At 37.1% G+C, this 25,514-nt stretch overlaps 2 protein-coding genes across 3 annotated transcripts in view; both read left to right on the top strand.

Annotated features, from left to right (window-relative positions):
* The first annotated feature begins 541 nt into the window (after positions 1-541).
* LOC124445715 lies at positions 542-13,990 on the top strand. Its single transcript, XM_046996460.1, has 15 exons — positions 542-1,136; positions 6,438-6,711; positions 6,831-6,944; positions 7,077-7,235; positions 7,389-7,529; positions 7,806-7,957; positions 8,243-8,436; positions 8,610-9,027; positions 9,156-9,420; positions 9,913-10,050; positions 10,272-10,439; positions 10,988-11,128; positions 11,490-11,641; positions 12,085-12,294; positions 12,881-13,990. Exons 1-15 carry the CDS (start codon positions 700-702, stop codon positions 12,963-12,965), a joined length of 3,048 nt encoding a protein of 1,015 aa, XP_046852416.1. The 5' UTR covers positions 542-699; the 3' UTR covers positions 12,966-13,990.
* A 2,793-nt stretch (positions 13,991-16,783) lies between these two features.
* The window catches only part of LOC124446033 (voltage-dependent calcium channel subunit alpha-2/delta-3-like), a 28,951-nt gene continuing 20,220 nt past the window's right edge, over positions 16,784-25,514 (top strand). Inside the window, exons 1-13 of one of the 2 annotated variants that reach the window (XM_046996824.1) lie at positions 16,784-17,015; positions 17,280-17,406; positions 17,518-17,695; positions 17,793-17,886; positions 18,261-18,356; positions 20,331-20,399; positions 21,008-21,131; positions 21,429-21,560; positions 21,878-21,947; positions 22,248-22,298; positions 22,394-22,493; positions 22,884-22,964; positions 24,174-24,260. In XM_046996824.1, coding sequence (XP_046852780.1) covers positions 17,619-17,695; positions 17,793-17,886; positions 18,261-18,356; positions 20,331-20,399; positions 21,008-21,131; positions 21,429-21,560; positions 21,878-21,947; positions 22,248-22,298; positions 22,394-22,493; positions 22,884-22,964; positions 24,174-24,260 — 981 coding nt within the window. In that variant the 5' untranslated portion in view covers positions 16,784-17,015; positions 17,280-17,406; positions 17,518-17,618. The remainder of the gene's footprint in view (positions 17,016-17,279; positions 17,407-17,517; positions 17,696-17,792; positions 17,887-18,260; positions 18,357-20,330; positions 20,400-21,007; positions 21,132-21,428; positions 21,561-21,877; positions 21,948-22,247; positions 22,299-22,393; positions 22,494-22,883; positions 22,965-24,173; positions 24,261-25,514) is intronic. The other variant, XM_046996825.1, reaches the window with a different exon arrangement.

Genomic DNA, 25,514 nt, shown 5'->3' with positions numbered 1-25,514 from the left:
TTTGCGTTGAACGAAGATTTCCTCGACACACAAAACCCACAGCCCACTTGTAAGTTGTGTGTTGTGAATAAACACGTGACGTGATGTCATGTGTGACATAATTGTGGATTTGAATCAAACCAAAACATTTTGTGAACTTAGACAGTGAGACTAAATTTGATACGAAGCCTAAAGACATTATTTTGCTGCTTCTTTGACGACATGAACAATTTCAAATAACTATGTGCTTCGAGATTTTTTTTATCTCGTTTTGGTTCAGTAAATTGGCTTTACTAAAAGTTCCTTAGCGTGGTGTAGATTCAATAGTTCGACTCGGATATTTTGTCGGCACATCTTTTCGATATTTTCATCCTTACACAAAAAACCGAGGCACACAGCCAAGGCCCCATATTCTTACCAAACACTATCCGCTTATCTCCTTGGGAATTTGAAATTCAAATATTTTCTATTTGCTAAATAAAACATCCGGGACACTGCAATGTACTTGTTACGTAAATCATTATGCAATTGTATAACTAAATTTGCGTGTACTTTCACGCGTATTTTAATGTTTGAGTGCATCGCATTCACACATCAGATGCTAACCAACAACAAGGGGAGATAAACGGCCGTAATTTTCTCTACAGATTGACGGAATATTTAGTTAAATCCTTCTTAGGTTGTGAATGTAGTCTATCTAGTGTTGGTTTCAAAAAAAAAATGGAGACTGACGCTCTTCGATGTAAAGGGAATCATCTGCATTGGTTTCGTAAGGACCTTCGGTTACACGACAACCCAGCTTTGTTGAAGTGCTTAGAGGACTGCGAGAACTTTTACGGAGTTTATATACTTGATACAGAGGCTTGGCTTCGTTTGAATCCTAACGCAAGCCCGACAATATGGAGGTTCTTTCTTGAAACCCTACACGATCTGAACGATAAGCTGCGAAAACTGAACTCCCGTCTATTTGTTGTCCAAGGCTCTCCCGTTCGGGTTTTGCCGAAGTTATTTCACGAATGGAATATTTCACGTTTGACTTTTAATACTGATCACGATCTACAATCAAATGAACGAGAGGAAGTCGTATTTTCTTTGGCTTGCATTGCAAATGTAGAAGTTGCTGTTCACTCATCTCATACTTTGCATGATGTTAATCGGTAAGTTTTAAAATTTTCTGTCACACCGTATTCAAATGTTTTGAAATGGGGAGTCAAATAGACATGCGATTTCTAAGATAGGGAAACGGCAACGGCGAGCATTGGATGAAACTTGTAAATTTTCTTTCGGAGAGTCTTTGCATTTGGTAAATTCCATTCTGTGAAATGGTTCTCAAGTTTGTGATTGACATAGCTCATGTTGACATGTTTGAACATGGGTGCTATTCAAGTATTCTTATGCCAACAGTATAATCGTTTTGAATGGGGGATGACAGGATTTTAGGGTCCTCAAAATCCTTGAGAATGTGTGATGTTCATCACCACAAATATTAACCATTTTCATCAGTGGCGGATCCAGTGTACGTCAAAATAAATTATAGCTCCTCAACTTTAAATTCAAATTACTTTCAGAAAAACACTATTGGTTTTTAATTTTTAAAGAATACAATTTTACCAATAGATTAGCCTCTAAGGTATTTAGAGATGTAAGTATACACCAAAATGTGCTGCAGTAATTTATTTTGACGTACTCTGGATCTGCCACTGATTGTCATTGAGCCAAAAGCATTTGCCATCTGCTATTCCTAGAAACATGCATCATATAATGTGTATATAACTGGTGCTTTTCCTTGCTCGGACATCAAAATACTTCTAAGTAAAGAGCATGATATCGTAGTAGTGGATTTTTAGTTAAACTCACAACAATGTATAAGATGGGAACTTAATTCCTCATATGTCTTTGGCATTGAGAGATCAAAAATTTTATTAAGATCTGACCATTGTATAGCTCAATGGTGATAAAATTGTTATACCAGTGACTATTGCTTGCCTGATGTGCATTTACACACTGAGTTAGCTTGAGATGATGTACATTCACACACTGAGTTAGCTAGAGATGATTTACATTCACACAATGTGTAAGCTAGAAATGATGTGCATTTACACACTGAGTAATCTTGAGATGATGTACATTCACACACTGAGTTAGCTAGAGATGATTTGTATTCACACACTAAGTAAGCTCAAGATGATTTAAATGCACACACTGAGTAAGCTAGAAATGATGTGCATTTGCACACTCAGTAATCTTGAGATGATGTACGTACACACACTAAGTAAGCTCAAGATGATTTACATTCACACACTGAGTAAGGTAGAAATGATGTGCATTTACACACTCAGTAATCTTGAGATGATGTACATACACACACTTAGTAAGCTCAAGATGATGTTACTGTACATACACTAAAAAAACTTATAGAATGCGAGCAAAACTCTCTTGGTTATAGATTTTTATTTGAGCTGCTTGTATGTTTTCAATTTATTATTTCTCTCAAACACCTTTCACTATTTTTTCGTTACATATTTTTACAGTTTAATTCTACAGTTTTTTTAAGGCTTGTTCTCAAAAGTAGCCATAATTGGCTTCAATAAAAGCCAGTATTTCCCATGAAATTCAATCCGAATGAGGTTTTATGTTTAAAAAAACTTGTCTTGTGCTTAAATTTTCACTTGGAAAAATTTTGTTTGATAAAGGATTTAGACATTTCAGCCTTTTAAACTTGCTTTTGCTCAATGCTAAAAGATCGCAGTCATGGCTGTATAAAATCATGGCACATTTTACGTTCAGACAATCCTGTGAAGAGAGATGTGATTTTTCAATTCTGTCCGTATCATGAATTATTTAATGAACATCTGCCTCACTGACTGATAGCGTCCATCAGATTTTACAGCGGTGCACTTAAGCGACTATTTCTGTTTAATCATGTTACATTAATGCCAATAATTGCAATTTTTGCTATTTTTATTCACTTCAGCGTGTTTGAACATGCAACATTTTCACAGATATGGTTTTGTTTCGTGCAAAACTACGTACCAAGCAAATTATGTCATTGCAGCTATCGTGAAATTGTGAGAGTCCTCCAGTTCTTTTGATTTCGTTCTATCATTTTTATGGTCATGTAGTCATATTTGCAAGAAATGAGCGCTAGCCTATTTACTTAAAAAAACACTCCACCCTAAGGCTATTCTTTCTCAAGGGTTTTAGCCGCTTCAATAGGATTCTCGGTTTAGTTTCTGTCGAGTTCGTGAAAAACGGATATTCTGAAGACTTTTCCCGGCCCTCCATGAGTTTTAACAGTACATTTTGTGCTGCCTGGTGGCGTCACGTTTTTTTTTCTCATAATGGAATGGATTATAAGCCATCGCGTTAGCTTGATCGACTGAATTTCCGAAAATCCGCTCAACTTCGACGGTTCGTTTTCGATCACGTGCGCATTCACGAGGATTTGTTGGCACGATGAAAGTGACCTGCATATGCAAATTATTCACAATTTCGATGTTCCAAACCTTTTCGATCGTTAAACTGTATGTTTTGATCATTCAAAAAAAAGTAATCGAGTGTTTTATTTATATTGGCTCGAGCGCGAATTGTTGCTAGCTTGCTTTGAATGAGCCATTGTCTTCGTTGTTTTCTTTCTAAATTTTAATTCTCCTGACGGGTTTTCCGCTCAAAACATCAGTGATTCATTTTCACTTGGAGGTATTTTCAGCACCCTACCCTGATTTTTTTTTGTTTCGAAAATTTTGCGAGAATTTAATTGCCCATATTATCCCGTATTGAATCTTGCTAGAAATTGATCGCAGCAACTTCTGCGCTGTACTTCATGAATTTTGAATCAAATTTGTCCGCTGGAGGTTTGGTTTGTTTTCTTGTGCTGAATCTTACATGACATTGATCGTATTTTCTTATCTTGAATCTCGCTTAAAAGTTCTCATGGTTTCCAACAGTAATACCCGTAATCTCGAAGCATCTCTGCAATCACCGAGTGCCACATAAACATCTGGCTCCCATTAACCAATTGCGAAATTATTTCTATATCAATGGTAAGATTTTTACCAAAATATTTCAAATCAAGCAATCAGTTTGCGTTAAATCACCGTCTTGAGATAGTTATAGGATGATTGCGAAGCCTCATTCTCTCATTAGAGTAAGCGAGCTTTTAGAATGCAGGTATATTTATATGTCGTACCGGTTAAAGAAATTTGTCGCATTTTCCAGTACTTAATCTCACAAGAAATTTATATGTTAACGCATGCCGAACCTTTCGCGAAATTTCGTCATATTTTCTTGTATCGAATCCAAAGAGAAGTTCGTCATACTATGCAATTTACTGCCTTACGTATTTCTTTCTGTAGCGCCCAATTTTTATAACATATATAAATAGTCATTACCTCGTTGTTTGTAAATCAATTTATATGTTTTACAGCTAAATTTTTCACTTCAGAAGATTGTAGAGATATCCGAACATTTAATAGATATTGACACTAGCAATATAAGTCATTGATATGACAATAAAAAGGAGGGGAATTTTTATGTTAACAACTTGATGTTTTTTTTGTGTGTGTTTTTTTTTTACATCGCTTCTTATTTTTATATCGACTGAAATAACTCCGAATTGAAATAACTTAATCGATGGTTAATCTCAATCGTAGCAATTTTGCCCGCAATTTGAAATTCATAGTTTTATGTAGTAATTTGAATTGCCCGTAAGCGATGCAAGAGATAGAAGTTTCGAAAGAATTCTCTTTTGTTCATTTCAACGGCTTCCAGGCTTTCATGCCGAATATTTCTTCCCATGGATGTCGTACAATTTATGGAATTTTAATTATGAAGCCATCCTGCCGTGAAGCACATGAAGGGTGTGAATAGCATGCGAGAAGCCAAATAGGCCAACCTTATCGTATTTCCATTTTTGTGCTCTGGTTTTGCTAACCGCATATTGTATAATGAATAAGACAAAAACTTGATTTTGATTCTCAACGACTCAGCTTTCAGAGCTGAGCCGTAGACAGTTTGGTCAGCTAATTTTAGTTTTTGGCATTTCTCTCGGTGAGACATCGAGCTTCAGGGTAGCACATGCGTTTGTCACTGAACTTTCATATGCTTTCAATTAACTCAAAGGCGCGTTTCAGTTTCATGGGCAAATTTGGATATTTTAGAAATGACGTCACTTGTGTATCCTGCGCCATCTGGTTGTAGCGACAAAATTGCCGCGTGAATAATGTTATTTCTCGTGTTTTGAGGAAAAAAAACTATTCACTTTGGTTTTCATAGAGAAGCTTTTACCCTGACAACATTCAAGCCAAAATTTTTCAACTCGAAATTTTACCCGCAGTGGGTGGTAGAATAAATCAACATTCCACAGTTAAAGATTTCGCAATCAATGTCCCCGTATCTTTTTCCCCGTGAAATTTAACCAAACGCAGTTTCATGTGTCATGGGCGGGTGAATTGTTTCACCTTAGCGACGGCCAGGCATGGTTTAAGCCCTTTGCTATTTTCCTCCATTGTCTGTAGGCACGTAGTTTTGTCAACGAATTGCTTGAGAATAAAGTGATTTTGTTCTAGTTTCACACGTGCTTTTGTCTTTCTTTCGCTCTACGTTGGTAGCTGCAATATTTATCATTGTAATATTTTATCGAGTCGTGACATCTGAATGAAACCAACGACTACTAAAGTTCAACTTTAGCAACGTAATTTTCCTGCTCGTTGTGTCATAATGGCGCAAATTTTCCAAACATCATTCCCCCAATCATAGATTTTCCAACACAAGATCGTTCCATCGCCTCACGCGATTCTGGGGACGCGAGAACCGGAATGGTTTCGCGGTTTACTTAAAATCGTGTCGGTTTTCTTCGTTCCATATGCGTCACGTGATCTTGTGACTTTACCTTTTTTATGACGTCACGTGATTTATTATTTTACGCGAGTAGTCCGTCTCAGGTTTGTCTGACATTGTCGCAGTCATGTTTCTGACATTGTCAAGTCATGTTTTGGATGATGAGCCTTCGATTCGAGCAGCTTTTGTAATTGTTACAGCGGTGACGTCGTAATTCGTTCCTGACTGTGATAGTGTCTGTAAAACGTCATTAGCATTATTTGGACGAAATTTGCGGTGATATTTGATTAAAGAAACATTTACAAACAAGTCTCCATCGAGCTTTAGACCCCATAGAGCACTAATGCGTAATTTTAGCAATAAGATTAGTTAAAAATTCTAAATTCAAAATTTTCTAAAAGATCACCTTTATGTAAGGATTGCTTTATGACGTCGTGTTATGCCGACCATTTATCAAGGTCCATCTAATTGGCGATTGTGAAAACCTGGAGTTCAATGAAAAACCGGAAATGTTCTGTAACCATTTCGGCATGCCTCGATAATGTTTCCATCCAAATTAACTTCTTGTGGAATTTCTGATATCCAGAGTGATGACATCATCTTTTTTGTTTATTTTTTAGCTACATCGAAAGTAACAATGGAAATGTTCCGCTCGGCCTTAAGGAATTTCAACAAGTGTTCCACTCTCTCGATGAGCTTCCTTGTCCGGTCGAGTGTGTTAATGAACGTCATTTTTCAACCTGTCGGACGCCAAACTCTGAGTGGCTTGATGCGAACTTCCATGTGCCACGACTGGAAGAACTCGGCTTCGTGGATCAATCATTTGCATCGAAATCGTCCTTTCGAGGGGGCGAAACCGAAGCTCTTCAACATTACAACAACTACGTTGAAATGGTTAGTGCTTCACTGCGTGGTATTTGTCATTTTTTCACTTAGAAAAAACGGATCTTTAAATAAGTTTAGATATTTCATTTTTGTGCGATCAACAACATGTACCGTTTTGGATGTTTCAGGTTGTATCATCCAATGTGTCATCAAAGAAATCAAGCGGATTGAGTCCGTACTTTCGATATGGCTGTCTCTCTGTGAGATATGTTTATCACTCTCTTCATTCATATGTTCACGAGGTAAGAAAACGAATTTATCTTTTTGAATTTTATAGTTGCTATTAGTAGCGTGCAGATGTGGAGGATTGTGAAAAACTCTTGGCTAGTTTTTTTTGCATCAGATCTTTAATTCATTGTCAATTATTCATTTAGAACGTCACAATCGCGCGGTTTCTGAAAGGTTTGGAGACTCGGGATTTCTTCTTCATGCTTGCGAGTCGCATCAGCAACTGGGACAAGATTGAAAGAAATCCGATATGTCTGGGAATTCCATGGGAGGAAAACAAAGAGTACTTGAAGAAGTTCCGAAAGGTACGCGCTCTATTCACGTATTTTTTAATAACTGTGTTGTACAAAGTATTTGAGGGATTATGCATAGTATTTATAACGGTGTAAATGAGGTAATGTCGGCTTTGATTCATGATATTAATTGCAGCTAAACAAGAATATTTTCTTACAATGTAGGGCAAAACAGGATTTCCTTGGATCGATGCAACCATTGCGCAGCTTAAACAGGAAGGATGGATAAGTTACGAGTCGAGGCAATCATTGGCGTTCTTCCTAACCAGAGGATGTTTGTGGATCAGCTGGGAAGAAGGAGTCAAGGTTGGTTTATATGTCGTTGTATAATTTTGTCGGCACGCTTAAGTTTTGCGCTTCACATGGACTTGCTTTATTTGGTAAAAAAGATCACCCTATTCTGTAGTGCACGTTATTGATTGTTTACATGTCTTATGTATAATGATCAGGTAGTGCTGGTATCTTGAAGTTTCGCTTTCCACACGTGCCTTGCCTTGTACCGTTACTTTCTACTATTGCATGTAACATTGTTCTTGTTCCGATACTATGCACAATCTCACTGTTGCTCTATTCTTTGTGCAGTTATTTGAAGACTACTGCCTGGACGCTGAAAGAAGCTTAAACGTTGGCAGTTGGTTATGCGCGTCCGCCAGCTCTTTCTTCAACCATGATTTCAATGCGTACTGTCCAGTGGAAGAGGCCAAACGCTTGGACGAACATGGAATATATATCAGGTAAGAAGTGATGCTTTATTTTGTTGGCTTGACTACTTATTCAGGTGGAAAGTTGGATACATACACTTGTTTACTAGCTACAGGACATGCAGCCAAAATTGCGACGTATTTTCAATCTTCTTGATCACGTAACATGTCAAGAATTTCATAGTTATAACCTGTAGAACCCTGCATGGTGCCTCTTCAAAAATGCCATGTGGGCTGTAAGGGAAGAAACTGGAAAGGATATTTTTTGGTCAGCACACCACCATTTTATCAAATATTTTTTACAACGTTCACATTTAGGAAATACTTGCCAGTTCTGCAAGATCTACCCGACGAGTACATCTACCAACCATGGCTTGCACCACAAGAAGTACAAGAAAGAGCGAATTGTATCATTGGCAAGGACTATCCAAAACGGATGATAGATCATACTAAAGCGAGACTCGATTGCTTGGAGAAATTGCGAGAATTCCACAAAGAATTAATTCACCCAAGTGAGTATAAACACCCCACTTTGGCACACTCATTGTAAATGCATTGAAAAACACAGTTGTGCAAAAGAACAATAATCCCTCAAAAGTTTACATGTTAGCTTTGTAAGAAAAAGGACTCGTCTGTATTTTGATTGGTCGACTACACCATTCTACTCATTCTTGCTTTCTTTTAGTATCGAGTACGGGGCAAAATGTTGTGCATTGGTTCCGCAAAGATTTGCGACTACATGACAATCCAGCCCTTGTTGAAGCTTGGCGAAACGGTGGAAATTTCTATGGCGTGTACATCTTCGATCCGCTTGTTTTCCAGGATGGTAAATCATCTGTGAATCACGGCAAGTTCCTGCTCCAATGCCTGCGCGATCTCGATGCCAAATTGCGCGAATGCGGCTCTTACTTGTACGTGATCCGTGACTCACCAATGGCCGCGTTCAAGAACCTTTTCGTTAAGTGGCGTGTGACGAAGCTAACGATGGAAGCCGACACGGAACCTTATGGCAAGAAACTCGAGGACTCCGTCGTTGCATTAGCAAAAAAGTGTGACATTCAAGTCGTTACTAAAGTATCACATACGCTCTATTCTATACCTGAGTAAGTCAACTTTAGCTTTTGCGAGAAACGGGGAGACGTTTTGGCATCGACATTTATTTCTGTTCAAAAATTGCTATGTGATGGAAAAAGATCTTTTTCATAATCATTTTTCTCATTTTTGTACCTAGAGTGATAAAGTACAACAATAGTTTACAGCCGTTCACGTTCAAACGTTTCATCACTACTGTAAAGAAAATTGGTCAACCGGATATGCCGGTACCACCATTAGACTCTGTCTCGTTTCACGGTTGTCTGAGTCCCGTGGTCCCAGGCTTTGAAATGCCCAGTGTAGACGAGTTCGGCATGTCCGATGAGGATTTCATTGATGGTCCCAATATATGGAAAGGTGGCGAAAACGAAGCGTTGAAAAGATTAGACTTGCTTGTTGAAAAGGTAGGTATGATTCGAATGACTAGTGATGACTCTTTCTTGTTGCGAAAATAGTATGTCCTTTTTATCTGCTTGTTTGTGATTGTAAAAGTGATAAAATAACAGTAAATTTAGCAGAACATTTACGCTAAATTTGTACTTAAAATATATCTAGTTCACGAAACAGCATCATCCAGTTCGCAGCATAAATTCCTCAAGATCATTCCCGGATAAAAAAACAGCCTGAAATATGCCTATAATCGAGACACGTTTTTAAACAGAAATGTTGGCGGTCGTTCCAATTTCTGAGCAATGTATAACTCATTGCGTTATCTGTTTGCCCTAATTAAAGTTTATCGATAAAAATGATTGCTACTGCATCATGCTTGGCATGTGCATTATGCTTGGCATGTGAATTGGCATGTGCTTATCATTTAATTCTTCGTTGATTGATCGTAGTTTAACGCATGCGCACGTATGGTTTTGACATAATGGTTCATATGCATTATGTTTTAGATTGAGAGTGGACACGTCGAAGTGGAGAACTTTGGCGATATATCATTTCCTAAATCCACCGCGCTGTCGCCGTACATGCGTTTTGGTTGCATTTCGACGCGTTTGATTTATCACACGCTAAATAAGCTACTCAAGAAGGTAGGAATTTTCATGCCAATTATTCAGATAATTTGGATTAATGTCACTTAACGTACTTAAATGGTATTATGACCATTTAAACCGTGGATTTGCATTGACTGACATTGTGAGCTCGCATTTCAATCTTTTCTTCGTTAAATCAACGCCCATTATGTCCTTCCCATGTCCAGTCCCCATCAGAAGAAAATTGAGAGTAATTGTGTGATTTTTTTTGCATTTAGGCCAATAATAGCCAACAAATATTGAATATTCTTATGAAGCTGATGTTCCGCGACTTCCTTTTCACTCTTGGTCATCGAAATTTCTTCTTTGATTCGATGAAAAACAATCCCGTGTGTTTGCAAATACCCTGGGAGTCCAACAGAGACTTCATTGACAGATGGCGCGAGGTAGGCGCTCGATTATCTTTGCTACGCGCTGTGAAATAGTGCAATATAGCTTTCAAAAAAAAAACAAAAGTACCCAACGCTATCGGCTGTGCGCCTTCGAGAATTGCTCTCCGTGACAGTCGATGTATTTTTTGTCTTCGTTAAACTTTGCCACGTGACCCTCCTAAGAATACGTACCGCCAAAAAATCACCACTGACAAATTAACCTCATGCGGCCAGTATATTTACTGTTTTACTGATGCTGGGATCTCATGCTATTTTAGTCCAATGTGTTTTCGTTCCATTTCCTTAAAGATTTTTTTTCAAGCTGCAGTTTCAGTGCTTCGCTCCATTTAAGTATTGAACACTTTGAAATCAAAACGTCGTTGGATGAAAACTTTATCTTTACGCACTTTGCCTTTTTTTTTTCACGAAAATCGCGAATTTCGAAGCATATGCAATAATTAATCAAAAAAGAAACTGTTTGAAAGCGCTCTTAATTATCTTCATTGCTTTCACAATTTGACGATTATCTTTTGAAAATGATGTCATTTGTTATTCGCTTCTAGGGCTCTACGGGATTTCCGTGGATTGACGCTGTTCAAATCCAACTTCGCAAAGAAGGATGGGCGAATCACCTTGGCCGACAGGCTGCAGCGTGTTTCCTGACAAGAGGGTGTCTATGGGTGTCTTGGGAAGAAGGATTTAAGGTGAATTACTTAACTGTATGCTTTCTACGGGAAGCACAGTTTGCATAGATAATTGTGTGGTTTGGCTTGTATGTAATACGATTTATACTTGGTGTTTTCTGGCTTTGCTTTACTTGCAAATTAGTAAATTTGGTTTGTGTTGAGAGACTAGTTGCAGACGAAGCAACTTTTTTCTGTGCATTCTCTGCATTGCAAAAACTAGAAGCGAACTCTGCTGCAATTCCCGTGAAATTTTTAATGCCGTGCATATGATGATGATTGCATCTTCCAATGATAAAAATGGTCTTTATTGCATGAGCATCTTTTCTACTCAGAGGTGTTGGCTTTTGCAAGTATATTTAGCAACGATTCTCACTTTCAGGCTTGTCAAGAGATGCAAATTGACTTCGAATGGAGCTTATGTGCTGCCAATTGGCTGATGATTTCGTGCAGCTCTTTCTTTGTAAAAAGCAACAAGTACTATTGTCCAGTGAACACGGGAAAGCAACACGATCCACAAGGAGTTTTTATAAGGTATCTCATATTACATACTGTGTAAACAAGTGGAAACACTAGGATAAGGAGTGATGGCATTTGTCAAGAGGAATGGAATCTAGCATTCACCCTTACGTACTTACTCCCTATGCATAGGTATAGAATACAAAGATTTACTATGTACAGGTATATAATATACACCTGTATACTATGTTCAGTCATAAAATATACAGGCATACAATATAAAGCTAAAACGAGGACAGGGCATAGTTGATTAACTTTTGTTGACAGTTTGTCCCGAAAACTAGTCAGTTCAGTGAAAACAAGCAAGCCGAGTGCTGGGACATCGACTGGAAAAACTTATCAAAACATAAAAAAGTTTCTGTCCTTTGATTAGTGCTTTATTAGGCTGCATTTCAGTTGACTACCATATATCACGTCACTTTAGTTCCCATGCAATTCTCGTATCTCATTTTATCTAGGAAATATATACCTCAGTTGCGCAACTATCCCGACGAGTACATTTACGAGCCTTGGAATGCACCAATCGAAGTACAGGAAAAAGCAGGCTGCGTCATCGGCAAGGACTACCCAAAGAGAATCATTGATCACGAGGAAGCAAAACTCGTGTGCGCAAAAAGATTACGAGAAATGGTGGGCGAGTTACAAGAAGGAATGTCAACCTCCGTGACGTAAGTGGAAGCACCGTGTTGTTATGCATGTTCTCCGGGAACAAGGGCACTCGATATATTTAGCCTTGCTGAAAATAAACGAAAAAACTCTGCATGTGAGGAGCGAGTCTTCTGTTCTTTGCGTTTAGTTGATCCGGTTAAAAGATGATGGTATTACGTAAATAAAGTCCAGGAAAAATAGACACTGGCTACATCAGATTTATGTGCTGGCTGAAGTACTTTTTTGAAGGGACTGAATATACTTTGTAATTTTACGAACTTAATTTAGTGCATGCGCATTAAATTGCGTTTTTACTTTTCCGTACTTGTCCGTTGGATTTCCAGTTGTCAATCAACAATCACCAAGAGTTACTGCGACCCACTAAATCGCTGATTGTTTTCATTTATACATTCAGAAAATGTTTTCCAAGCATTCTAGGAGTATTTTCCAGGCCATTTTTGGAATGTTCTATATTTCGAATTACTTGCCTTCATCTGTTAGAATGTGCTTTTTTCCTTTGTTTACGCGGGCATTTTAATTCGGGGTGAAATTCTCCGTTGTTGATAGCTATCGATCTCAATTTTTTGTCTTGTTTCGTGTTTATAGACTTGCTGACGATGAAGACGACAATTTTATTGTTAAAAAGAAGAGAAAGATCTACGAAAATATGCCAGGACTTCCCGTTTTTTGATATCGAAGAGCGTAATGGTTCGTGTGGGGTTAAATTATGGGTGTGAGCGTTATTTGTTGCTCAAAGGGGCGTTAATAGTTTGGCAAAGGTTTTAATGCGCGTATTGATGTTAGTAATAGAAATTAATGTTGTCGAGGCCTTTGAAGCGTCCCACGTTTGAAATTTAACATTAGAGATTTTAAGTTTGGCGTTGACGGCAAACCGCCAAAAGTCACGTGATCTTGGCTTTGCGGCTCATGTTGAAGTTCGCGGTTCAGGGTTAAACGAGGCACTTCTTGCGGTAGGTGATGTTCAGCAAGCCTTAACGTACTTTTAATACAACCAAGTGACGTTTATGGCTAAATGTTTTCTTTTTATTAGAGTATACAACATGAATATGCCTTTGTCGAGGTTTGCCGTGAACGCCAAACCAAAACTCCTATTATTAAAGCAGCGAATGTGTTTGTATCGTTAAGTTTTCAAATCGTTTTTCACATCCCGTGTAAGAGCATTAAAGTAATAGTTGATCACATTGTACATAAAACTATACAGATATTGATTATATGACTGCTGTGTAGCTATTCTAGCCATCTGCAAAAATGAAGCGATTTAGTTTGTTCGCAATCTAGCATCGTTACATTTACTCAAAACATTATTTCGATATTTTTTTGGCCATAGTTCTTTATCGGTTCCCCTGGTTTTTATCCAATAGTACTGCAAAGCATTCCTTTATGTTTTCTTTTGAAAATTTCGGTGTTTGGCGATTTGTCGACAGTCATATAATTAATAAATTAGTGACCGAGCCAATTTTGTCATTCCCAGGCTCGGTTCACAAACGTCCTTCACTAGGGAAAATGAATTGTGTATACATAACATAATAACATATTGGGTTAAGTGTTCTGAAATGTAAATTTATTTGTCAAAGTGAATGTTGAGTTAATATAGATAATTGTATCGAGTTGTTTCTGCTTGGACACGTGATTTTTCTTAATCATCGGACTTCCTTAAACTGTTTGCTTGATCAGCGAAATATATGGTAAAAGGTACAAAGTTGTTCAATCGTGGATAGATTTACTATGGGAGGTGTGGTTGACTGGACGCCCCTCAGCCTTGGTAAAATGGGAGATGGCCAATTCCTTACTAAATATTAATGTGCTAAGGAGAGGTCAACCATAGCAATTATGACTTGTGTTAAATGGAGCACACTTCCAAAACATATCTCCCAACCATAACTAAAGATGTCATAGAAAATAAATTTTGAAATGGCTCGGTGACTCCCACAAAGTAGGCACCGAAATCCAATTCAAACCAGCCTCTCCCACAGCCCGTAAAACCATCGTGTGTCCAGCGTTTCTCAATTAAGTCGTGACAACCACGTCAGTTGCCTTGAAAGCTTTTTACACGAATACAATATTATCTTAGATGATACGAGAAATGATTGCATAATGTTCAGTTCTTTAATACAAGTCGTGGTTAGTGCAGCGTTCAAAGTAAAACTAATTACATAAACCCATTGATTGGTGGTGAGTCTGCTGACTGGCGAAGGGTGAATTCTCTCGAAGATTATCTAGATTTGAAAATTCTGGTAATTTTTCATGGGATTTTTGGATTTGCAAAATTTCCTGAGATTTTTTTATTAACCGGAAGAGTTTTTTAGAAGCACTTTTTTAGAAGAGTTTTTTAGAAGCACATTGTATTCCGATGTGTTTTCAATCCTGCCTAACCTTTCATGCGTATTTTTACAAATTATAAGCTATCTACTTTTTGAAAGACAAAGAAATTGATGTTTGCAAGCAAGAAAACAAATATTTCATTTCAATATAATATTTCGCCATAATTTGGTGATGAAAAGGTGATTATAAGAATTTCGAGTAGATATTTAGAGATTTTGCAGTAAGTTTTCTCTTCCATTTTTTAAAGAATTTTTAGGACTTTTGGATATTTCCCTGTACTTTAAGGAATTTCTCGAAAAAAGTTAGATTTTTCAAGACTTATAGAGATCATTTAAGACTTTGATACTGAAGATTTTTGAAGATTGTGTGATTTTTCTTTTATTTTTCCATAAAGTGTACGAATATTTACCCCTCGGTGACTGATTATTTGAAAACTAAAAATGTGGTAAAGATATTTTGAGATCAAAAGTAGTGGCTGTAATTTATTTTGCTTAAACCTGGATCTGATGCAGAATGATAAGATGACCTTTCTCGGATGTCCCACCCCCCTGCCTTGCTGCCTCCTCTGTGTATGCCAGAATACGAGATCAGTGACAAAACCTGTCAGCAAATTTTATTCCTGCTTCGTAAAATTCAAACAATTATTTTTTATTTATTTAGAAATCTATTGTTTTCACGGTCAACGAACAAATTAAAATTTACAGAGCAGGACCAAATAATCAATCTTGTTTCACCACTGCACCAGATATAATGATGGATGTGATAGGGGATCTTGGGAAAATAAAATCTGAGTAACCGACCTTTGGACAGTCTGGGAGTACGGCTATGTCAAAATATTGCAGCAAAATTGTCATTAATCTCTTTAGAAATTCAGTATTTAACATGGCTTAAAATAGTCTTAAAACTTCTACGATAATAGCAATTAAAACTTATACATATATTAATACCTGTAATAATAAGGTTGGACCGGTGCTGTAGAAGTGGGGGCGCTTGGGGGAGGAGCCCCTTCTACCTTTGAAATGGGTAATTTTAAAAGGGCACTATTGACAAAAACGTCAAGCGGCCACCCATCTGATAAATTTAGTTCTATACAGCGCTGGGTTGGACCATTAATTACCGTGAAATTTTGTCTCAATAAAAGTGTTTTGTTGATGTCTAAAAGCCCATAACCGAAGGGGAGATAAAAACAAATATCTGTAGCTAATTAGTAAGTTACATGGATCCTGTTCAAACAATAGAAATGTTTTACAATTGTTTCTAGCCATTGAATGAGCAAAAAATAATTTGCCTGCTAGAGTGAATAGTCGGGCCATCTTTACTAAGCATCTCGTTGTTGTCAACGGTTTTGTCTCGGTTTTGTAACAAATCGAACACATGTGTAATCCGATTCAACTTCTACATCAAGAAATTTGTATGTGAAAGCTTTATCAGCGATGGCAATTCATCTTTTCTTACACAATTTCGGCAAACGAAAATAAATATCCTTCGATAAATTATCTGAAACCTATGACCTCCTATTCAGAAAGTTTGTCACACAGACCTGATGCAAGAAACTTGTTTTGTGGTCATGGAGCATCGACGATGAGAAGCTGCAGCAGGGCCGGATTAATCTTTTGCTGGGCCTGTGGCATTTTTTAAGCGCGGGGCCCTTCTCCCCAGGCAGGCTGAAACTCAGACTGTCGTGAAATCAGAAAGGTTAATAAATAATATACCATGATGTGCAAAAATATCCGTATGTTGAAACAAGAACGTATGTTCATGAATTTAAAATTTTGAACTGTCCTCCAACTTTGCTTATACCAATAACATTAATTGACATTTACAGAGAACTTGGTTATAAAGTAAAAATTAAACCTAATCAACAAACTAAACGTTCATAAGATTCAGTATACATGCTCTGATGTGACGATGCATGCTCGCTCGACATGTATGTAAAATGTACGTGTAAGTAATGTGACATATCTTTCACTAAAATTTTGCTTAGTAAACGTTGTGTTTGCGGGATTTCTTTACAGCAAACTCTTTCATTATGGACGACATGTCAATGTTGCGAAGCAGATAATTTACAATGCTAAGTAGAACAGGCTGTTTACTCGCTTCTGCGTCATTCATGATCGGAGTTGATTCTAGATTAGCTTAAATGAGACTAAGATAGATCCGCAGTGCTATTAGTGTTCGGAAATACAGTTTCCTGATTGTTCTCCAGAAGAAGTCTGTACATGCACGGTAAAATAAAGATAAAAAAACTGTTGTGAACCAGCTGAGGAGCAGATTCTTCGACACTGGGGCTTTTTTCCGTCCACAAATGGGCCGAAAAAATTGGAACTGAGTAAAGCGCGGGGGCCCGCGCTATAATATACCCAAGAGTTGGCTTCACGCCTTCACCATCAATTCAAAAGTACGTCGATAAACTTATGTTTTAATGAATGAATTTCGAAACTGACTATCTTTTTATGAAGCTGACAATCAAGGAACAAGGCAACATCAAACATTTTGTTTCTCTGATAAGAAATTGTTTGAAAGAATTAATCTTTTATTCATCGAGAATTTGTGATTAGAAGGATATTTCGCATGCGTGTGGGAGCAATTGACTTGACGATGGACTTGTGAGCCACCTGCCAAATTATAAATTCTACTTTTCTTTAAACGTTTTTTGGGATAGATTAATCGGCGGAAGGCAACGGACTTACGGGACAAAAATATAATGGAAGTTGAAAATAACGAAACATTTGTACAAATTTCCGGCAAGAAATTTAGCTTTGCGTTTCATGGATTTTCACCGTTATATGGTAAGAAATTGATAAAAATGTCTTCTACATCTCTCCACATCCCACATCCGTTTCGTGTGCGTTCTGTTCGCATGCGCACATCTGTCATAACGCTTATTTGACTATCAACAGGCAACGACAGCTATTGTCGTATCTTCAAACTCAATGTTTAATTTCGTGAACAAATTGCACCTCAAAATTCGTGGAGTTGCTGTTTAGAACTTGTAAAAACAATGAACTTGTGCCGCTTCGTGTTGATATTATTTTCTACACTCTTGACAGACCTTATAGGGGTCCGTCCGCATCTCGAGTGAGTACCGTTTAATTGTTGTTGATGTGCTTCGGCATAACGAAAGCTCTTTATTGTATTATGCAAGCTTTTTATTAATTTTGTCTGAACTTTCTAGAACCGGTAATATTGCAAAGGAAATTGGACAAGACCTTAACAAAGATTTCGACGACTCGACCCGTTATACGGATTTGACTAAAGCATTGACTAAAGTAAAGGACTTTTCTTTTTATTGCAAAATCGATCGAAACTTTGTCAGCATTAATGTATAATTAGGTGGCCTTTATAGAAATTAGAATTCCCAAAGCCAGTTTCATTGTCTCGCTACAATGCTCTTCCTTTAAGCGCGTAATACGCGAAGTTGGCTCGCTTGTTTTTCACCAATCATGGATTTTGTCGTAGATTTTTGCAAACAACACTACTAACTAGCGAACAGATGTATCTTTCTTCAATGTCATCATTCTGTTGTAATGATTTTGCCGGCTGCGCGATACTAGAATTTAACTCCGAGGCGCGAACTCTGTCAAGTATGAAAAAGTACTAGAAATAATACAATTTTAATTTATTTTATAATACGTGTTTTTAGACAAACGTCGAACAGGAGAAGCGAAACACGTCAGTCATAACAACGGACATTAAGCAATTGATCGAACGTTTCAATAAACGATTGTCCATTGCAAAAGTAAGAGTTTTTCGATAGTTACAAGTTGATTCCAGGGATGTTTTGCAAATTTTGGAAGTGGGGGACGCGTTGTTAAGTGTAATGGGCATAGCCTATTGCTTAAGGGTGTGGTCACTGGTCCTTAAAAGCTAATGTGCACATTGTGGCATTCTTAAGTTACTTTTAATCGGAATAACGTTAACTAGAAAATTTTAATCAAAGCACAGTACCATGTAGTAGTCGTACATCAAGCAAATTGGAACAAATATCTTCTAGAGAACTATGGGCTCTATATAATTGATATTTGATAGCCATGATATAATATGTTCCCCTCCATGTTATTTTTCATAAGGGGAACACCTTCGTCCCGCAAAACATTACTGGTTGATTTGAAAATAAGCCATCCGGTTGAATTTTTGGGTTTAGGGAAACTAAACTATTTGGATTCTGAGACTAAATATGTAGTTTCTGAGCACATTTGACAATTGACTATTTTGAGATGGGGGGTGAGAAGCAAGGTGTTAATTCAAGAAAGGCATTAATTCAATAGAGGCCTCTAACATAAACTCACATTCCAAAGGGGAGTGTTGAATTAGGTAGAAGGTTTTTATTTGACGGAGGCATTTATTGGATCATATATGGTGTGGACACCCACCTCCCCCCAAAAAAGTAATTTTTTTATTTTATTAACAATTCCATATATATATAACTAACGTGAATCACGAGAATTGAGGTAAACCTGTTTTTGTTTTTCATAAGGAAACCTGTGATTAGCTCACAAAAGTAGATATATTTTTATCAATCAATATAATTAAGTACTCGATGTGTTTGTAAATATTTTGCATGAGTCAGTGTTCAATTTCATCATTTTATTTTTGTGACATCATTTTTATTACTGATAACTGGACATCACACGAAGGCTAGGACATATCTTCATCTTCATGAATTGTCATACAGTACTTACCCAATTGTTGCCAAATGCATGAATGACTGATGAGAGTAGATGCAACTAACATGGATGCAGTCTATGTGTCTTGGTAATTGGTATTTCACAACAAACTAATCATTTTATAGTTTGATAATATATTTAACTATAAATTGACATATTTCTCAATTGTGATTGGTTGATTGCTGTGCTGTGTAATTGCGCTTCTGAAAAGCTGTAATAGCACTGTTGAAAAGTGTACTTACATTAAAGACTGTTTCCTGCTTCTTGATTTGCTGAATAGCAGTGAAAGCCAAACAAACTTCTTTTCACATTGGAATCCAAATTCATTTCCACATTGGAGTCGTTTGACATTCAGGAATTACAAAAGAATGCTAAGAAAGAATAATAACAAAATAGCAAGTACTGTTTTTTTCAGTGAATGTTCTGGCAGTTTGACCTCATAACGAGGCTTTCTGAAGCTATAGAGGGTATAGAGACGCTATAAGCAGACAAAGTTGGACGGTACAGTCAAGAAAAATCTGAAAGACTCAAAGTATATTATTATTAACTAAATGTAACTCGTGGGCTTTTTAAATACTGCAAATAGCGCGTGTTTTTCGGTCTCACGCTATTTCGTTGTTGGAGACGGGGGACAGGGAGAGAGGTGTGACTAACTACGTAATTTTAATCTTCAGACGCTAAATTAATTTTGAATTAGTTTATCAAATGTTCTTACACCTCTGCTATGACTGCGTTTTGGCATGTAAATGTATGAAATCTGTTAAAGTTTTTTATATTCTATCTATAAATAATAAACGGGACATGGGACATTCGATTACAGCCAATGAAAATAACTGATTATATTACGTCTTTTTTTAATTTCCAGTTATTGTTTTGTGTTCCATCAAGCGAATTTTACAAACTATATTTTTAAAATATATTTCATAGGGCTTGCAAAAATTGGGGAGGATGGCAACAGGCTACACAATTGCCTGACTAAAACTTCAAATTGCCCCAATTTTTTGCGGAGTTTACTTTGGTTCATTTGCATATCTTCTTTGATTTAGGAAATTGCCAAATTTGCGGAGGACGTCTACGCCAATCATAAAGAAGACAACGATCTCAAAAATAAAAAAGTTAGTAGTTAATTGTAATGAATTGTTATCACTGTCCGAGATTTTCATCACATTTTACACCTAACACTTCCACTATACCAAGCATAGACAGATTTATTGAGGGGAGGGTGCAGGGTTCATCAGATTTCACCCCCGTGATAAATTGTTCATCCCTCTAAGAAAAATTTTAGTCCTCAATTTTGTAGTAAAACAAATCAGTAGTAACGTTGAACTAAGTTTTTCATGGCAAACTTTCAACTTTATACACCGTCGATAGCTGCACTACCTGACCGCCTTAAATTTTGCACCCTTAGTTTGTCTTACGTCACCTCATTCCAGCTCACTCCCCTAAAATTTTTAGCACCCCCCTGTAAAAATGTTAAAATCTGGACATATCAAGTTATCACTGGCGTCTATTTATGATAATGAATCTAAAGTTGTGCATTTCTTTCTTATCAAAGTCAGTGTGAAGTGAGGTAATTTCACGAGCATATCACCTTATACAAATAGTTGAACTTTATAAATTGGGCCATAGAAACATCCTTGTTCGACAACAGGCCTACAAAGTACAAACAAAACTTGAATGAAGTTAGTGAACACCGACTTAACTTCCAGTGGCATATTTGTAGTTTGATTACCCTAACGCCAAAGACATTGATGATTCCAACCTAACAACTGTGGAAGGTTTCAAGACTGTCCGTGTCCTAACGAATAATAGCACAGTTCAAACGCCCTTAGATGTCTACCAATACAGTAAGGCATTTACTTTTGGTTTTTTCGTGGGATAAATGTATTCCTCTTCTAGAAATAAAGTCTTCTGCGCGGAAACTGTGTTTTCGTTGCTAACATTTTTGCTATGACACAGCTATTGCTGTATTCACTTTCATAGTTGTAAATAGTCACATTTTAGTTTGCTTGCTTCGACAGCGTGTGTTCTGTGTACCAAATGTTGTTTTACTGTTTTAGAAAGTGCTAAGTTTTGGAATGATTTGGATTACGTTATGTTATTTTCCTCGAAATCCATATGAAACATGCATTTTGTTTTGATAGCTAACCCCATTTTGAATTCTATCAAATGGACGGGGAAATTGGACGAGAAATTTCGTTCGTATTTAAATTCGAGCGACATAAGATCGTGGCAATTCATTGGCCTATCAGACGGTGTCTTGCGCATTTTTCCAGGTTTGTCTTTTGAATGTTAGCCGTATTGATTAGCTGGAGAAAGAAAGAGATAGATAGAGACAGAGTCGAGAAACATTTTGATTTTCCGAATCTGTAAGTTATACGTAGTTTTTACTTGTCCTTCCGACGTTATCATCCTCCACATGATGGAATTCATCTTTGTGATCTTTATGTCTTTTGTTTTGTAAATTTCTTCACCCCATATGGCACAATTTACTGAGTCTTGTTTCCATGGACATTAAAGTGAGCAAACTTTGCAGTTGGGGCTCTGAGGCATAAAATAATGATATACTCTAAGATTTGAACCCTAATTCTAGGGATCAAATGGCCAGGAGGCGAAAATGCAAAAACTAGCTTGCTGTATTACGATGTTCGTCAAAGATCCTGGTAAGCTGAGTAAACATTATGTGCGTCTAATTTTGGACTTTGTGATTTCTGAAAACGATATCAGACAAAGGGCGTACGTTGGATCTTTAAGATTTAATTTGCCCGACAAAAGAGCGTGGTATAGTTTCGTTTATAATTACTTGTAAAATTGCTATTTTGTAAGATTTGTCGAGTATTTTGTACCTAAGTAATAATGTTTCACTTATAAATTTACGAGAAATCCAATTCTCTCATTCTTCCCGATAAAACTGGGTTCTTGCCCTTATCAGATACTTAGAAGCGGCTCGCAATTTATCACAGGTACATCGAAGGATCATCTCCGCCAAAGGACATGGTCATCCTCCTTGATATGTGAGTGCGAAGCAAATGTTCAGGCCTTTTGCTGTAGTGCGACCTTGCTTTTTCTCGATGTCGCGGTAAAATGTGCGATGTGTTAATATTTTTAGGAGTGGCAGCGTTACCGGAAACCGTTTGTTGATAATCAAGTCTGCCGTCATGAAACTCCTCGATACTTTGCAAGAAAATGATTTTGTCAACATCATATACGTGAGTGATTTTATACTGCTTTTTTTTTGTTATTCCCATAAGATGGAAAGTCAGATTTGAAGATACGTAAGGTAATGTTCAATGGATTAGAGTACGAACGTCATTACGGCTATTAAACTGTGGCGGACACTAGGCGAGATTATGGGAGGGGGGGGCAATTTGTCTTACTCAATAATAGTTAATAAGACATTTCATCTTTTAGATTATTGAGGCGAGAGTAACTGCCCCTCTTACACTTACTCTTTTGTATCTTTCGACCAAATTAATTGAGTGATTACTCTTTGCTGTAGGGTGGGCAAAATATTCTTTGCAGAGGTGTTTAATTAATGAAGACAGTGTTATTGTATACTTTTGTTAAAATTTCCCGCTCTTATGCATGCATTGTTTTAGTTCAACAAGGGAGCGTCTTACCTTATTGAAAAAAAATGCTGGAATGAAGGCTTGGTGCAAGCAACAGAAAGAAATAAAAAGGTAAATACAATTTTCACAATCACCATCTTTTACTGTGCAGGTCAAGTTTGACATTAGTGAGATAGCAAACGGTATTTGTGAAGCACTTACGGCATGTGAATGTCTTCAAAAAACTGGGTTCTACTGTTACTGTATTTCCTTTATAATACACGCTTGGGACGTTGGTTGATTTTTTAAGAAATTTGATGCGGCGTGCTTTGAATGAATCCTTCAAATATATATTTCGCAAGACATTTATCTATATTACTGTTTATCGGTTTATATTGTGTTATTTTCCTTCAATTATGTTAATAAAATGCCGCTTTGAACGGGTCGAGACGTTCGTTGTCATTTGTATGTAAATTGACCCAGTGGGTAGTAGAGAGAGAAGTGTAATGTATACTACGAGTGTATTTGAGGAAATACGGTATTTGTTGAGGATGTCAAATTGGTTTCCATTGAACGTCGGGTGAGCGTTCGTTTTGTGAAAGGTTTTACTTCCTAAAGATCGATATTCCTCACAAAGCATTAATGCGAATCTTCTTTCATATTGAATTGCAATGAGTTGCAAGTACATTAACGTAGAAAAACACTTATAAAGGAAAGAGGAAGCAGACTTTTCTTGCGCTGTTTTTTGAGCATGCGCTTATACGTATTTTCACTTTCTTCTCGCGATCATTTCTTCTAACGAAGGAAAGTAACGTATAGCTGCTTATTTCAAATATGAAAATGCTACCCAAGCAGTTCCACTGTAATTGAAACTTTGGCATGGAATTTGCCCGCAATAACCCGGCTGTTAATAGCGAAAACTGGCTTTTGAAATGAAAGCAAAATGCAAGCGCAATTGCTACTTCGGGAGAGAGCAAGTGAAGGGAAAATAAGCTCATGTTTCCACTAGCATGTCATAGATAGTAGTGTTTGGCTTCCTCTCTTTTAAAGCTTGAATTACACGTTGATGTGAATTGTTTGTGCTCGTTTTAAAAAAAACCGAACAACATTTAAATAGAATTTATTAAGAAATATGTGAAGGTTCTTAAATTAAGGTTTGTACATATTTCCAAAGCAATTTTACCACAAGTGAATTTGTGCTCATTTTTCGTCTCAACATCTAAATCAATTTAGCTTCTCATCCCATGATTTTTCGATTCCCGCCTCAAGTAGTTCAAACTATACTCCCCATAATTCATTTCAACGGCAAAGTACTAACGAAGAATGCATCAAACATTTCAGATGCTAAAGAATGCAATTGAAACACTTTCTGCGAAAGATATTGCTGAGGTCAAAAAAGGTTTCAGACTAGCTTTCGAAGCACTGCAGGTATGGAAACGCTTCTGTCTATCTTTGATGGCATGAAACGAATTTGCCATGTCTCAATCCACTTTTCCGACGGTAGACACACGTGTCAAAAATACGAGATAAAATTACAAAATTCGGATAATCGAATGGTCGGACATGGTATTGTATATGTAGAATAGTGGCAATTTAATGGTTAGGAGATGCTTTTGAGTTCTGGGCATTTGTGAATCTAATACCAGTTATTCAGAACGATTATTTATTCAGGCAGAAGGCATAACAGCAAATATTAACCATTTTGTGTTAGAAAAAAGCATAACGATCGAAGGAAAGCTTGAATATTGGCATGTTGTCGCGCTAATGACTTTTTTGTAAGGATTGTTACTGGCCTTTACGGCGTGACTTAGAATATCCAGGACGGATTCCAGCTGCAAACAGCGCAAAAAAGCAAGCCATACAAATTTTTGAACTGTTATTACGCGAAAAGTGAAGTTATTTTCTAAATTGAATCATGAAAACATTGTAATGTAAAAAGAAATTTTCTATCCAAAATGAATCAAAATTTTATAACATAACATAAGGGTTGAAAGAGAGGTTCAATTTAGACGATACAAATTGCTTGGCTTTTTAAATGTTATCTTTGTAGAAACTATTTTAAAAAAGTATATAATCCCTTTTTTCCATGAGGCACATGGATGCTTTCGTTCATGATGAGAAAGTTATATTGTATAAGGAGGCTCTCGTTCATCATGAGAGAGTTCTGAGAAAGTTAAATTGTAAAAGGTGACCAGTAAAAAACGTATAACCATGCTTAGAGTTGGTTTAAATCATAAGTCTAAAAGGAAGAAGTTGTTTCAACCTTTGCAGTATACTTGGATGTTCTAGTTTCTTTCATGAGAACTCTTGTAAACAAAAAGATAAATTCGAAAGCAAAAAACCCCGTTTTCGGCCCATGCTTCCCGATACCTTTATAAGCATGCATGTTAACGCTGCATGTTAACGTTTCAGGTAGGAGATTTCGGTCCCTCCACGCTACCCTACTTGGGGATGCCAATACGTAGCAAGCTTCCGCCCATCAGACCCCGAGATTGCCTGCAATAGGCTTTGCTCGGGGTACGCAGGGAGAGTGCGGTCGCGACCGAAGTCTGGGCTCCTAAGCCATCGCATATCTAACCGCATCCAGCTTCCACTGCTAATTGACATCTACTATATGAAGTATTCAGTTATTATATATATTACACAAAGGCGTACGAAAGTTGTGGTGTGATTGACATCATT

This window comes from Xenia sp. Carnegie-2017, unplaced genomic scaffold (assembly GCF_021976095.1).
Source record: "Xenia sp. Carnegie-2017 unplaced genomic scaffold, XeniaSp_v1 HiC_scaffold_22, whole genome shotgun sequence".
In the NCBI taxonomy this organism is placed as follows: Eukaryota; Metazoa; Cnidaria; class Anthozoa; order Malacalcyonacea; family Xeniidae; genus Xenia; species Xenia sp. Carnegie-2017.
Note: the sequence above shows the minus strand (reverse complement) of the source record. Positions and strands in the feature narration are given on the sequence as shown.

What these genes read in the sequence shown, in the direction of transcription:
- LOC124445715 (XM_046996460.1), top strand. Translation starts at nt 700, where the DNA reads ATGGAGACTGACGCTCTTCGATGTAAAGGGAATCATCTGCATTGGTTT. An exon ending in TTCATTCATATGTTCACGAG is followed by an intron (nt 6,945 to 7,076) that starts GTAAGAAAACGA and finishes TTATTCATTTAG; the next exon opens with AACGTCACAATCGCGCGGTT. An exon ending in CTTGGGAAGAAGGATTTAAG is followed by an intron (nt 11,129 to 11,489) that starts GTGAATTACTTA and finishes TCTCACTTTCAG; the next exon opens with GCTTGTCAAGAGATGCAAAT.